We start from the raw sequence: 13,982 nt of genomic DNA on the forward strand, positions 1-13,982 counted from the left end.
AGTAACATCCTGGCTGGATTTCATGATGGCTGAGGGCACTGCGCCTGTTCTCTAGCTGGAGTCAGGGGTCAGGCTGTGGCCACCTCTTCCCTCCCTTACCCTTTGGGGAAAGCGTGGGTGTTCGTGTTGAGGTGCTGGTCCCAGCTCTGTGTCCGTCCACTCCTCCTCTGCCTTGCGCTCAGGTGCAGCTACATTAGGGCTAAGGACCTGCAGCGCTCTCCTTGTAGCATCCTCTGAATGGCTTGTGGCTTGGACTATAATCTTGAGTATAATTCAGGCAGTGGTGCCGCTCTGATAGCCAGATTCTGCTGCTGGACTCCCCAGGAGGCAGACCTGGAGTCCATAAAGGAGCTGAATGGTAAACCTGTCTGGAGGGTTACCTGCAAACATGGGGGAGAGCGCAGAGATGCGTGGGTTTTCTGTGGGCTAGTTCATGATACTGGAATTGTACCACTTTGGCTCCAATAACTCTTAGAATTGCATCCAATTCACTTGGTGCAAATATCCAACACTTTGGCCAATTTAAATCTTACTTACATTAGCTTAGTTTAAATTTGGTGTTTAAAGAGCTGTAATTATCTGTCTGCTTTGGAAATTCATAGTGATTTAGTGAGATCAATTTGAAACTGATTTTAATTAATCCAAAGAACCTTTTCCATTTTTACAGACGAGGCCTGTGACTAGCCTTTGTAAACGGCAATAACGTATATCCAGTCTTAGAATGACTTTTTTCTGCGTGACTGATTTCTTCTGCTGAAGGCAAATTTAGGCTGTTATTTTGTACATAAACTGAAAGAATTAAATTCTAAAGAACATTTTGTTCAATTTTTGTTCCCTTACTCCAAGAGCGGTTCCTATTTGCTAAGACTTCTATTAAATTACTCCCAGTACGGCATTTCACTGTCTTTTTATAGTAGACAGGCTGATGAACTCTGTGACCTTTTTTATTTCTGGTTTCTGTGATGCTTTTTCCTCTGACAAAAGAGAACGTAAGAGACAGCTGGGGTATTCTAATTTATGGTGATAGGAAGCAGAATACAGAAGCTTAACTGCAGTCCCATGGTGAGATGTGCCACTCTTCTAGTACGTGGAAAATGTATAAATTGCTTTTGTTGAAGGTTATTTGGAAAAAGTGCAGTGAATGTTGGGAAAAGTCTCCTGGAAAGTTTCAGGTCTAACGCTTAAATTTTTGGATAGGTTGTCATTGTAGTGAGGTGTGTATGAGACCTGTGTTAGGAGTTGCTGAGGTGTTTAGATTATGTGCACACCTATCAGTGTAAAAGTTGATAAAGAGTTACGATTAGAGATGAATATTAAATATATTGCATGTAAAGAAATTTTTTTGCTGAAACTTGTGTTTTTGAAAGAGCTCTGTGTGGGTGATGAGAATATTTCTAACACCTGAGATTCTGGCAATTGATTCTGTTTCAGTGAGTAGAGGGCAGCTAATCGAGGGCATAATTCAGCTAGTCACTAGATTCCTTGGAAGGGCGATTCTGGCAAATACGCCCCGTCAATATGTTTTTGTGTTACAAGCTCTGCACCATCATCCATTTTGTATTCCCATTGATTGTGTGCAGGACAGAAGAATGAGATACCTTTTGACTAGCAGTAAATCCATAAGAAACTGAAAGTAGTCACCCTGTAATCTTTTACTCATTTTTTTTTTTTGGTATAGAAATGTACAGAAAACAAAGACAAGATACCACATTCTGATCTCCCACTTTTAATGTTCTTTGTGGTTTTTATCTTGGTTCTTTCTATTCTGCTCTGTAAGCAGCAAATATACCTTACTTGCATAGATGAAAAGATAAATGCGGGGAAATTGAGCTATTGAGCAGAGGCCCTTTCTTAAATGTATTAATACTACAGTAATGCTAGCAAGTATATGGTGGCATTAGTTTTCTAGGACTGATGGTGCTGCATGCAAAACTTTAACTTCACATTTTGGACAATGGGAGTACAGTAAATCTAAATGAAAACTTACAAAATAAAAATATCTCATTAGACTGATAGATCTGCAGCCATGGAGTGTTACAGGGTCACATCTGTTCTGGAAGCAGAATCTGAAACACTTGTATTAATACAACATGGATACAAACACAAGAAACTGGACACGAGCAACAACAGATTATGCACGAAATTTCTTTGTGAGTACATTTCTCATCTTTTTGATGTAGATTCAGTCCTATCTTAGATGTACTTGCAAGTCTGAAAATGACTCTGGATCAGAGAGACTTAAACAAGGTCTGTGCTTTAGTGTGCTGCTAAGTGAATTGAGAATGAAGGAGTGCAGAGCATTGCTATGAATAGAGAAGACGATGTGGTTCATCTTACCCAGGTTTGTGTCCTGATGGGTGTGATTATGTTAGTGAGTTCACTTAAAAGGAGGTGCAAACTCTTTAGAAAGTGGATGAAAACACACAGTGTTCTCTGGTAAAAACTTTTCCCCTCTTATCTGCAGTGTGGTCAGTGTCTTTGTTTGGTCGAAATGGAAACTGATGCGCTGTTTGACATTCCTGAAACAATTATTTTCAGATGCTACAATATGTTAAGCCTAGAAAACTGCAGAAACGCTTTAATGACTTTTTTCCCCCCCCTTGCTCAGATGGTCAGGAGCAGTTAATGCCTGCAGGCTCTCTTCGTAAAAAGAAACTGGCAAAAAGACCTGGATACATGAGGCCAGAAGCTCAGCGACAGATAGAGTTTCAGTCCCTGGGTGCCTGCAAGCCATTCAACCCAGAAGAGCTCAAACATGGCAGGCAGCACTGTAGAGACTTTGAGAACTGCTCTCTATGCAGACAATACAAAAATAACTTTGAATTCTTACACTGTAGTTCAGTTGCAAATAGTGCTGTAGTTCCTGCTAATGGGGTAACAGTGTTGGCCACTACTGGAAATATGCCAGGGAGCTGCAAAAATCTTTCATGTTGCAAGAGTCCACGATCAGAAAACAGAGTGATATCGGTTTACCCTGCTGCAGCAACAAGCAAAGGAGATGCTTCTGCTGTATGCTGTACATGGCGGAAGAGCCATGGCGCTAAAGTGAGTGAGCCCCAAAATATGTATGCTCTGGATCAAACAGAAGTGAATAACAACAGTGAATATCGAAACAGAGATGATGTTTCTCATTCTGTTGGTGCACATGATAGCTTTAGTTCAAGTTTCAGCTTCATACAGCTCTCCCTGAACTCATCCTCTGGAATAAGCAATGCTGAAGGCAAGTCAACCGTTGAGGAAGCTGAGTATGTTCTGCATCCCAGCATCACAGGAAATCTGCAGAAGCCAGCGGAGATAGTGCAGACTCACGAGCACTTGAGAGCTTTGCATTGCTTCTCTAGGCCCAGAGAGGATTTGGAGTATGAAAATGAGACCACAGCAAATGATAAACTACAGGACTATGAGACTGTCTCTCTCTCGGATACAGATGCAACATTTTCATATTCTACGGATTCCTCAGATGCAGCATCTGCTGGCTCTTCTGTCACCTCAGGCTATGAAAGTAGCTTTACTGTTAGTGACCAAAACTGGGATACTTTGATGAAAAAATATGAACCAGTGCTACAGGACTGCCTGCTTGGCAACCGCAGTACTTTAAAGGTTAGTTATTTCACTTCATCTTTGATTCTTCCTCCTGGCCTCCAAAACATTTGTATTTATAGTGCCAAAGTCAAAGTTGACGTAGGTGTTGGGATATTAATGGTTTTTGTGACATTTGTTCATAGAGGTTTACAGTAGCAATCTGCATGATAAAAGTGAGAGAACTGGTTTCCTTTTCTTTTTGGTTCTTTAAAAACCAGGTGATATTGTTGCAGTACCTGATTCCTATGTTCTGCTGAAACTGTGATCCTCTCATTTCTAATATGTCATACATCAGTTTCTGAATTCAACAAAAAACATTTTCTTTCACAGGTGGCTGTTTTGTCTGCAGTTTGGAGTATATGTAATACAAAATTTGGGGATTGTAAGAACTCCTTTCTTGAAGCACCATGATTTAACAACACTAAACTTTGTAATTGGAAATGTGTAAGTTTAGCCAAAGATTTCTTAGAGTGAGGCACCTGTATGAGAGTAGCCTGTAATCTAATAGAGGGGTACTCTCCCCGCACGAAGAAAAATGGGAGTCAAGTCCCTGCTCTAACTCAAACTGGGAATTGAACCTTTTTGGTTTCCCCCACCCCAGAGGAGTTCTGGGCTGTTTGTGTCAGGAGTCTTTCTTTTTGCACACGTGTATACCCACATGTATACCTACCACGTTTACAGGCAGTCTCATTCACTGTGTTCTTTGTGGGAGACGGGTGGGGAACCTTAAGAAGGATCAGTTATGTTTTGTTATACAGTGTTTGGGATGGCGGTGTGGGAATCAGAGGGGAACCATTCTGAGCTTACCTGTGGTAAGGAGCCAAATATTGGCTGTATTGCGCGTGCAGGAAGCAGTAATCCAAAGACTAATGTGGACACGATGGATTTAACAAATTTGCTCAAGATGCACTAAGTGGGCGGTGGGTTTTTTTGTTTTTGTTTTTTTTAGTGTCTCACTAGTGTCCTGAGTTTCTGGGATGCCTTTCAGAAACCCAGGTTCTGGTGATTTCTCAGCTCAGACATACCTGCACTGTATTGTCTTTAGGCCTGATGAAACAACCTGCTCTGGGGAGGCTTTGCACAATCCTGCTGTCTGGGTAAGACAGAAGATCAAGAAATTTTTATTCTTACTTTACTCTCCATGACATCTGACCTGGGCTTACGATGCTCTCTCATACTTACTTTTGATAGAGGATGCATGTAGGACTCAAACTAGGTTCTCTTATTTACAGACTTCACACACATTGACATGGAGCAGTTTCTTTGGCTTCATGCCTGGAATGACAATGTGCCCATAGTCTGGGATGGTTTGGGAAATTAATTTGCTGCAAATTTGGGAATATATAACATAATCAAAACAGGAAATTATTTTTCTGTCTTTTCAGTATGCTTATTTGCTAGGCACAAAAGAAACATTGCTATCTTTACTTTCTGTATTCATTAATTCATTGAATGGAGAATTGGGGATTTGTGCCCTCAGATGTCTTTGCCGTTGGTTAGCCAGTCGTGTATGTTTAATTTGAAGCACCTGCCTATTGTAATGATAATGAGCAAGTCTCAAACTTTTCAGAAAGGAACAAAGACAACTGTAGTCAAGAAAAGGAGACAATACCAAAGTTGTTAAAATTATGCTTTTTCTGTACTTACTAAAACAAAAAAAAGTGGTCATCACACAGTAGAGATACAGGACATGCCACGCTGAAGCAGTTCTTTCATTAGTTGAGCTCTAAGCATCTTACCAGCCTGCAAATAGAAAGCACTTTACTGTGACAGCATCAGTCAGTTTGCCGTGGGCTTGCCTGGGCTGTGGTACCCAAGCAGACTATAAATGACCCGCCACTGTGAGCGTGTGATGGGATAAACACTGCAAACAGCAGCAAAGCTGTACTCTCAGTATAGATGGTTGTTATACATCATATATATGAAAAAAGTGTTATTTGAACCATTCCTACTGCAGGCTTCTTTAAAACTCTATCAAAAGTATGGCGTAAAATACAGAAAATAATTTGTGGTGAGGATTCAGAGCTCCGCCCTTCAATATGTTTCACATTCCTCACCAGCCTCAGAGAAAAAAGATTGGACTTTCAGGATGTGGAAAAGCAAAATAAAATAAAGCCTGGAGAGAAAGGGAATATATACAATGTTGTTTTTTGTTTTTCCTGTAGGGCTTCCTATAGCCTATTATTAATCAAGCATTTTTTCATTCTTTTCTGGCTTTATTTTTCTATAGTTCTTTTCTGACTATCCACTTTCACATACTGTCTTTAGAAGGGATACCATTAATTTAAATGTCTTGCCTAATTTGTGTGTTGATTGTGTAGTCATGATAACCGAGTGTTTCTATTAAGTTGTTGACTGGCTGTACCTATTTTTCTCTATGCAATTTAGACTTTAAAGATAGGGATTTAAATATGAAAGAGTTTCAGGGAGGAGTGAAATCTTTTGTAAATGCAGAATGTCTAAAATATGGATTTTCTTGTGTTGGAAAATGCTTTCCCAAGCACTTTCAGGCTTTGGGCTATAAGAATATATGCTGCTTCTTTTTCAAGGCCTACCTTTTTCAGTGCTGATAATAGCTTATTTGGTATGGATCATGTATAAATTTAATAAGAAAACACTTTTCAATCTTGTTACTATAGCCATGTTAGGTTGTGGCTGGCATGGCAATGAGGAGAGGACTGCCTATCTTCTAACCAAATTCTTCTAACAGTAAAAACTTGTAATGGCCTTTGAACACACACCTGGCCTTATGAATTTTTAGTAAATTCAGAACTTTGTTAACATGAAAGGTCTGGACCAAAGAGAAGCAGTAACTTTTGAAATAAAACTTGCATTATGGTAAGAGTTTCTTTTTGGGTGTGAAAGAGCACTCTCTATGTGGTATAGGTGTTTTTGGTGTTTTGCTTTTTTTCCCATCTAGCATATGCAATGTGAACATTTCTGAAAATGCAAATGTCAATGTTATGTAGATGAGCCTAAATTATATTTTAATGAAACTTCATTGGCTGCATATGAACACAATTTTCTGTGCCATAACATGGGTATACTTGTTCCAAAATATTCATACTGTATTTCTTTTTTTACTTGCAGAAGAAAATGTGGTTTGCATATGGAAATTCTGGATTTGTTCTGTGCAAAACACATAGGCAAAAAATTGTTAGAATGGGCTCAAGAACACACTTTAATTGTTGAGTACAATATGATCAGGAGTAGATGTCATGCTGACAGAATCCTCTAATAATCCTTACTTTGATTTATTCAAAGGGTGAAAAATATCCTATGATCACATGATCTCTTGTGCTTTTCAAGAAATATTGTTTGTTGTTCTCTGTATGTGTTTGGACAAAAGCCATGCTTGGCTCAATTAGCTGCAGTTCAGCTGACTTCCAAACAGGTCTGTCCACAAATGTTGGGCTTAACTCTCAAAATTGGGCCATTCTAGTGATGTAGTAATCCATTAAATTTATATTATGTAGAGGTTAATAGTTTAAATAGTTTTAAAGGCAACTTCTTCATAATTAACTTTTTTCTCTTTGCATAGATAAAATCCTTGATCTTACGGCTTCAGAGGCTTCAGGAAAAAGCAATAGAGGAAGATGACTATGAAAGAGGTGAGAGTTGCTCCCGCTTACCCCCCACTGGATCATGTTGCTTTTTTTTTTCCTTCCTTCTCCCTCCTTCCTCTATTAATTTTATTTTATATTTGCTATATAGCAATGGTTAGGTGTGGAATACTAGCTCAATGAACTGTATTGTTTATTCTGTCATATGGCAGGAAACAAATTAAAGAAAGAAGTAGGTCAGCAGCAGGTGGGAACAGTTTTTATTTTCTTGAGCCACATCACCATGTGGGAAGGTTGAAATCCGAATATCCACCATCTGGATCAGCTGTTTTGAAGCAGCATGACTTTAAAAAATGCGGAAATGAATGAAAGCTTTGAAGGGAGAAAGGACAGACACTGGCTGCTGACAAGAGTATGATTTGTTGCTTGCCACATTTAGTCATGACACTACAGCAGGGCTCAAACACAGAAATGAGGTCAGTAGCTATTATAAAAGTGAATGATACTGTCCTGTGGGATTAACTTGATGTCCACTGAGTTCAGTCAAAACCAGCTAGAGAACATGATGGTGATACAGCTGCTGGCAAATACCTGTATTTGAATAGTGCTTTTCCTTTCAAATGCCTTGGCACTTCTGATAAGCTCTGTGTGTGCGGATGTTAATAATTAGAGCATCTATTAATACACATCTTGGGTTTCTTATTGTTTGCTGTTATGGTAGTCTGTTCAAGTACTCATATTTTGATAGTCTTGAGGTTCTAGATTAAATTATTCCTGCTAGATCTATCTTCAGTTGGGAAGCCCTGCAAATGTTCCAGTAAAATCTGCATGATACTTCAGAGAATAAGGCTGGAAAAAGATAGTTCCTTTCCTACCACTTTTTTATTCTCAGGTTTTTAGGGGTTGGGGAGTGGTCAGACTCGTGGTTTGCCTTTCAAAATTAATGTGTGAAGCTTTGCAGTTGTACCATGGCTCTGTTTTCCTGCCCCTGAACGTGTCTCCCAAGATGATTAACATGTGTTTTAATAGTGTCTAGGGAGTAGGTGTGTAGCCCTTTTGCAAGAGTGGTTCTGTTGGCCTCTTAAGGGCTCACCTATATATAGGAGAAAAGTCTGCTACTGTCACAAGTCATTCTTTTAATGTGGCATCTCCCAGTGGGGAAAACCTTTACGTATATTAAAAGCTGAGGATGTTGTAGATATTCATGGGTTTAATCTCTGTCAAATAGACGTTATTGATGTGTATGCTTTACATGTGTAACACTCATAACTCTTCTTTTTTAAATGCCTGTGGGTTGAGTTCCCAGTTGGATACTTCCCGACAGCTGTGTACTCGGTGCGCGTGGTTCCCACAGATTCCAGCTGGGATTCTCCGGGCAGTCAGCCACTCTAATGGCAGTATTTTAGTATATCAGGTGTGACATCTGCTTGTGATGTCATGTAGTCGTTGACCACAGTGGAAAAGGATGACTTCTCTAACTTTGCACAGAAAGCTCTTGTGTAGTTTTCGTGGGTGCTAGTCTTGTATCTTCAAAATAGAACCATCTTTCTGTTGACCCTTTTCGGTTTCCACCCTAGTTATCAGGCAGATAGCACGGAGGGTGGTTTGCAGAGTCTTGCATTAATTCCCCCCAGGAAAATGGTCTGGCTGAAATGTGATTTCACCAGGTGTTGTGGACACAGCTTACAGAGAGCAAAACTGGCAGCAGTACAAAGGTGGAGAGGGATCGCTGTTTTCTGCGCTAAGTCTGGCATATATAGGCAGAAAGCATTTGTCCTGATATGGGACTAGATACTGAGGTGCTTGAGAGACTTTGCCTTGGGTTCCTCCATCCCTTTGAAATCCATTTTCACACAAGTGTTTTCAGAAACTGCCACACTCCTTTGTGATACGTGACCATGCATCCTTAATTTTATCATTTCCTAATTTTTGAGTCCTTGACCCACTTTCTGTCATACTGGTCTTTGTTCCTCTTCTGATACAACTGTAAGCCAGGTTTGTTTTGTGACTACTTTTCATTATTTTCATGATATCTGAACTGGCTTCCTTAGTTTTTCTTTTGTGTAACGTGGGTAGCGTATCTCCAGGGAAAGACTCGCATGGAGGAGGTGCAGTGCTGCAAGAAGAATTAGAGGTGTCACCTTCCCTCCTCTTCTTGCAGTGGCAAGCTTTCCACCTTTGCTTTTAGAGCTACGTCGCTGCTCTTGGTGGAGACCAAAGTCTTGCCTGGCATGAAGTTTGAAAGCTTATTAAAGAGCTTACAGATTGGCCCAGTACCAATTTCTGTTCAAGTGAAGTCTGTAATTAGCTTTCTTTAAAGGGATATTACTGCCAAATATTGCTAGCAGGGAATGGAATTGCTAAACATGCAGAGAGCTGTGATGTGGGGCATAAATGGAAATATATTATCAGAGAGTGGGAGAAACCGACATGATGTGTGTGGAGGGCTGAGGACATTTTAACTATAATGCTAAAAAGAAAATTACTGTCCCTGTAATTTGTGGGATGACTTTGAGTATAGAGCGAGTCCTCTGTTAAAAGCAAACTGTGCTGAAGTGGAGATTGTGGTAGTGCTGTGTGTGGTGGTAGCATGGGTCTTGCTGATTTGGGAATGCTGCAGGGGAAGGGGAGATTTAGTGTGATGTGAGTAGCTGTGAAATGCTCTGCACATGGAAGAGGTGAGTAGAGGGGAAGGAGAACAGGTGGAGGTGGGGTTTGGGTGGCTATACTCCCAAATGGAAAACTAAATTGTCAATAAATACATTATCGTGTGTAACTATGTTATCCCTTCAGTGGTAGAGGCTCTTCTCCAACTTCAACCATAGACAAGAACTCAAGAGATTTTCTGACTTCGGCTCTCTTAGAGCCATCTAGTCTTGGAGGAGAGGGCTCGGTTTTTAACAGCAGTGCAGCGGTAGGAAAATATGTTAGCACTTAAAACCCTTCAAATTGCTCAGGACTGGTTTCTGCTGTCTGACACTGCAAACTTGGAAACTTAAGGAAAGGCAGGCATCTACTGTCTGACATTGCTGCTTTCCTGCTCTCCAGAGCTTTTTGAAAGCTCCTATAGTTTACTTACACTTCAGTTTCAAAAGTTACTATAAAGTGGTGCTCCTATAGAGAGGGGGAAGTGATGCACTGTGTTTTCGGTTGTGGCAATGAGACTAGAAAATGGCACAGATACAAAGGCAAGTTTTTCCCACTACAAAGCCTTGAACAAATACCTTATTGCAAACAGGTCAGGAATAAGGATATATTTGTTTTTCCCCATTGCAGAAACACCGAACAGATGCTTGCTGCTTGGGTCTGTTAGAGAACATGTGTGTTTTCCAGGTTCATGTTAATGAATTAGCATTTATTTCTTGAACAGATAATGATTTTTTTTTTTAAGGGATATTTAGATCCACAACCCTCCATTGTTGTTTAGGAGAGAAGTGAATGCCTGTTTAAATCTTCAGCTTGTTTCTTCCTAGTTTTTCCTTTTTTTAGATGAACCTATTTGCTCTGTCTTCCTCCTCCTCTTGAGCGTGGGAGGTGCACAGCAGAAATGGCTTTTGCCATTGCTTGTTTACCTGTGCTGTGCTTTCTTAAGTAACTGCCTTGGCACGGTTAGGGTGTTGGTGTAGAGGAGCTTCAATCAGTCATTCAAGCAACTACAGTTTTTTCCTATACTTTCTGGCAATGCCATGTGTATGGGGGTGTATGTTTGTTCTGAGAGCGTTGGGGGGCTGCCATCCTGTCCCATGTTTGTGCTCATCTGCTAGAGGTCACCAAGCACAGTGCTGTGAGACCTGCAGGGTGCTCTCTCTTCATACTGTAGCAACCATGGGTTGTTTCAAATGCAAATGTTCCTCGGCTGTGAAATGTTTGTGTGAAATGCATATTCAGTGAGACAAATCTCCTTCTCAGTCCTGGTTTAATTTTAAAAAGGAACCATTAGGATGTTACATGTTTTATTGCTCGTTCTGTGTTTGTAGGTGATGAAATACCAGGAAGTAGCTTATTTTTTCTGTATTTACTTATGGTCTCCTCTTGATGGCCACATTACTGTATATTTTCAAAGCAGGTACAGTACCATGGGAATATGGTAACAGTGTTTTGCCTTGCGTAGCATATAGTAAAAATTGGTCTGTTCTCCAAGGATCACTTGGAATGTTGTCATGGCTCATTATTCATGATGGAGCTTGACAGCTCCAAGGTTAAACACACTCCTGAATATAGGAGGTAAAAAAAAAAAAAAGACAGCATATTTTTGTGTCTGTGGGAGTTGTGCTTGCAGTGGAAGCAAGTATATTTTGCTCAGTACAAATCTATTGCCCAAACGTTTAAAAACCCTTTTTTGTTCTTTGCTTCTTTAACTCCTCAACCTTGCTTAGGGCAAGGGGCAAATGGATTGGTAACTAAGTGTCAGGACTGAGTCTTGCTACCGAACTCCACTAATGGTTCACATGCCATCTTGTTACTCAGAAATAAGTTTCTGCAGAACTACTGATTTTTTTTTTTTTTGATTAATAATTTTTTTTTTTTTAATTCTTGTATGCAGGAATGTGAGCGTATGGATTCACGGCTTGGAACTGGTAGGGAACAGTAAATTCCCTGTGCAATCAGATTATATTCAGAGTTAGGGTTCTCCAGTGAAGGTCATTGAGTAGATCAGAGCAACTCCTCATCAGGCCAACATGGCAGATAGAATACAGAAACATTTATGCTCGTTGTGGCAAAACCCATCCTATCTCTGCAATGAAAATTCATGCTGTAGATACATTTAATATCATGTGAGCCTTCAGTTATTTTAGTTGAAGTCTCAAAGCTTAAGCTATATGAATTGGTGAGCTGCCACGGGCTTGTGCACTGTGTGCTCTGCAGAAAAATAGTGTTTGTATGCTGTTTTCTTTTTTTTGCTCTTTGCTCGTGATCTTTGAGACCTCTTCAAACCAATTGTCCTTTCCATGTCTCAGGATCTGCAGGGCATCAAGGGCAGAACCCTGTGCTGTGTAGGAGTTAAGGAGTCTCATTTTGTGCATTTTCCATTAATCACAAGTGTAGGAAGGGAAAGGAAAGGCTTTGTAGCAGTTAGCCTCCCAAACATTTATAGTAGAAGAGGTGCTGTTGCACCAGCTTGAACCAGCTGTTTGTTTTAAGGCACCGGTAGAGAGAGAAAACAATAGAGTATATAATGTTAAGTAATGTCTGTGTTGAAAATGTCATTTGTTAAATGGTATTCAGAGGGAGGTCTTGCCACTTACGGTGGTACTTGCAAATGCTGAATTATGCAATAACCCCAAACTCCTGGCCAGGTGTATAGTTGTTTGGTCTTTCCAAATTTCTTTTTGCAGTTTAACCTGGAAAAATATTTTAAAGTGCTATTTCTAGTCATAGCTCAAACATTTGAACCAATTTGATCTTCAAGCAGGTGGGTGTGTTTGGTGGTTTTTTTGTGTGTTTTTGTTCATTTGTTTTTCTGCAAGACCTATTTGCAGTTGAGGGTTGGATAGAATCTCTGCTTTACTGCACTTCTATTATTTTGAACTAAAATGCTTGCTTGACAGATGGCTGTTATAACAGGACACAGAAGTGAAGGCAACTTAGCTTCTTTCTGAGGAAGCACAGTGAATTTGAGAGAGAAGCTATATCTGCAATTAAGTCTCAAAAAACATGTTACTTTGGATTGTACTTGTTTCAGGGTGGCGTGTACCTGTGGAAGTAAAATCCTCAAACCTAGCTGTATACTGAGTGAAGCTCTATATCTAAAGCTACTGATTAAATAAAAGGTGGTGGATGCTGAAGGGGCAGAGCTTCTGTGTGACACAGGAGACTTACTGGGAGCTTGTAACTTCCAGTTGCAGGCCACTGAATTGGAAATGGGTTTGGGGTGGATGGGACGAATAGGGCTTTCTGTTGTGCTATACTGTCAGAGCCTAGTTCGGTCATAAGCTTGTAGGAGCTTCCTGAAATCTGTGGGTAAGTCTTTTCGGGTTTCATTTTTCATTTTTATAACTTTCCAGTAAAGCTATTAAGAGGATGGGGGAGAAAGGCTTGTACAAATTCTCAAAACCAAATCTTCTTTGCATGGATCTTGTTCATCCTGTCTTTCTCTGACAAACTCAAATAACCTCTACAAAAGGTTTGAGTAGTTAAGGAAAGTAAGTGCTTACATGAAGTATAAATTAGACTTAATTTTCCTTGTAACAAAACAGAAGCAGCGCAAGCTTTGCAGCTCTTCCACCTTGCCTGGGTTTCTCTGTTTAAGACACCAGTCTGAAATGAAAAGATAAGACTTTTTTTGTCCATATCTATTTATTGTTTGGTGGTAGCTGAAACTACGGACCAAGGTGTTGTCATTCAAATGCTTGATCTTGGCTTCTGTCTACTAGCAGCATTAACGACATCACTGTTTCTTTTTATGCAGTCTATGTCAGGCTTATCCAGTTGCTAAAACGCTTTATCTTACTGTCAGGTAGACAGCTGGACAACTGTCAGAGTTGGTTTTTTTGTTGTTATTCTGAAACAAAATAGTAATGGCCAATGTTTATGAGAGGGAGATCTAGTATACATTTCTGGGTACTTTAGCTGCTTCTGTTTGCTTCTTACATGTGTAACACATGCATTTTCAGCAACTTCTTGAAACATTTTTGATGTGAAACCTCATTTTAGCCCAGTTGTTCAGTTTTCATCATGTCGGAGTGTGTCTTTGAGGTAGGTCAGGATCTTGCTGTTGGTCTGCTTATGCCCACGTGTTGAAAATGCAGTTGTGTTTTCTGCGTCTTTAATTCCTTAGCCAATATTGGAGAGGAAGCTGCTGTAGTCATGCAGTATCTCGCTTAGACTGTGCAGCCT

General features: G+C 40.1%; 1 protein-coding gene across 1 annotated transcript in view; it reads left to right on the top strand.

The window, feature by feature from the left end:
* DISC1 (DISC1 scaffold protein) overlaps positions 1–13,982 on the top strand; it is a 209,020-nt gene that overhangs the window by 17,130 nt on the left and 177,908 nt on the right. The window contains exons 2-3 of the mRNA XM_075146449.1: positions 2,609–3,600; positions 7,124–7,193. Coding sequence (XP_075002550.1) covers positions 2,609–3,600; positions 7,124–7,193 — 1,062 coding nt within the window. The remainder of the gene's footprint in view (positions 1–2,608; positions 3,601–7,123; positions 7,194–13,982) is intronic.

The sequence above is a fragment of the Calonectris borealis genome, chromosome 3 (assembly GCF_964195595.1).
Source record: "Calonectris borealis chromosome 3, bCalBor7.hap1.2, whole genome shotgun sequence".
NCBI classification, from domain to species: domain Eukaryota; kingdom Metazoa; phylum Chordata; class Aves; order Procellariiformes; family Procellariidae; genus Calonectris; species Calonectris borealis.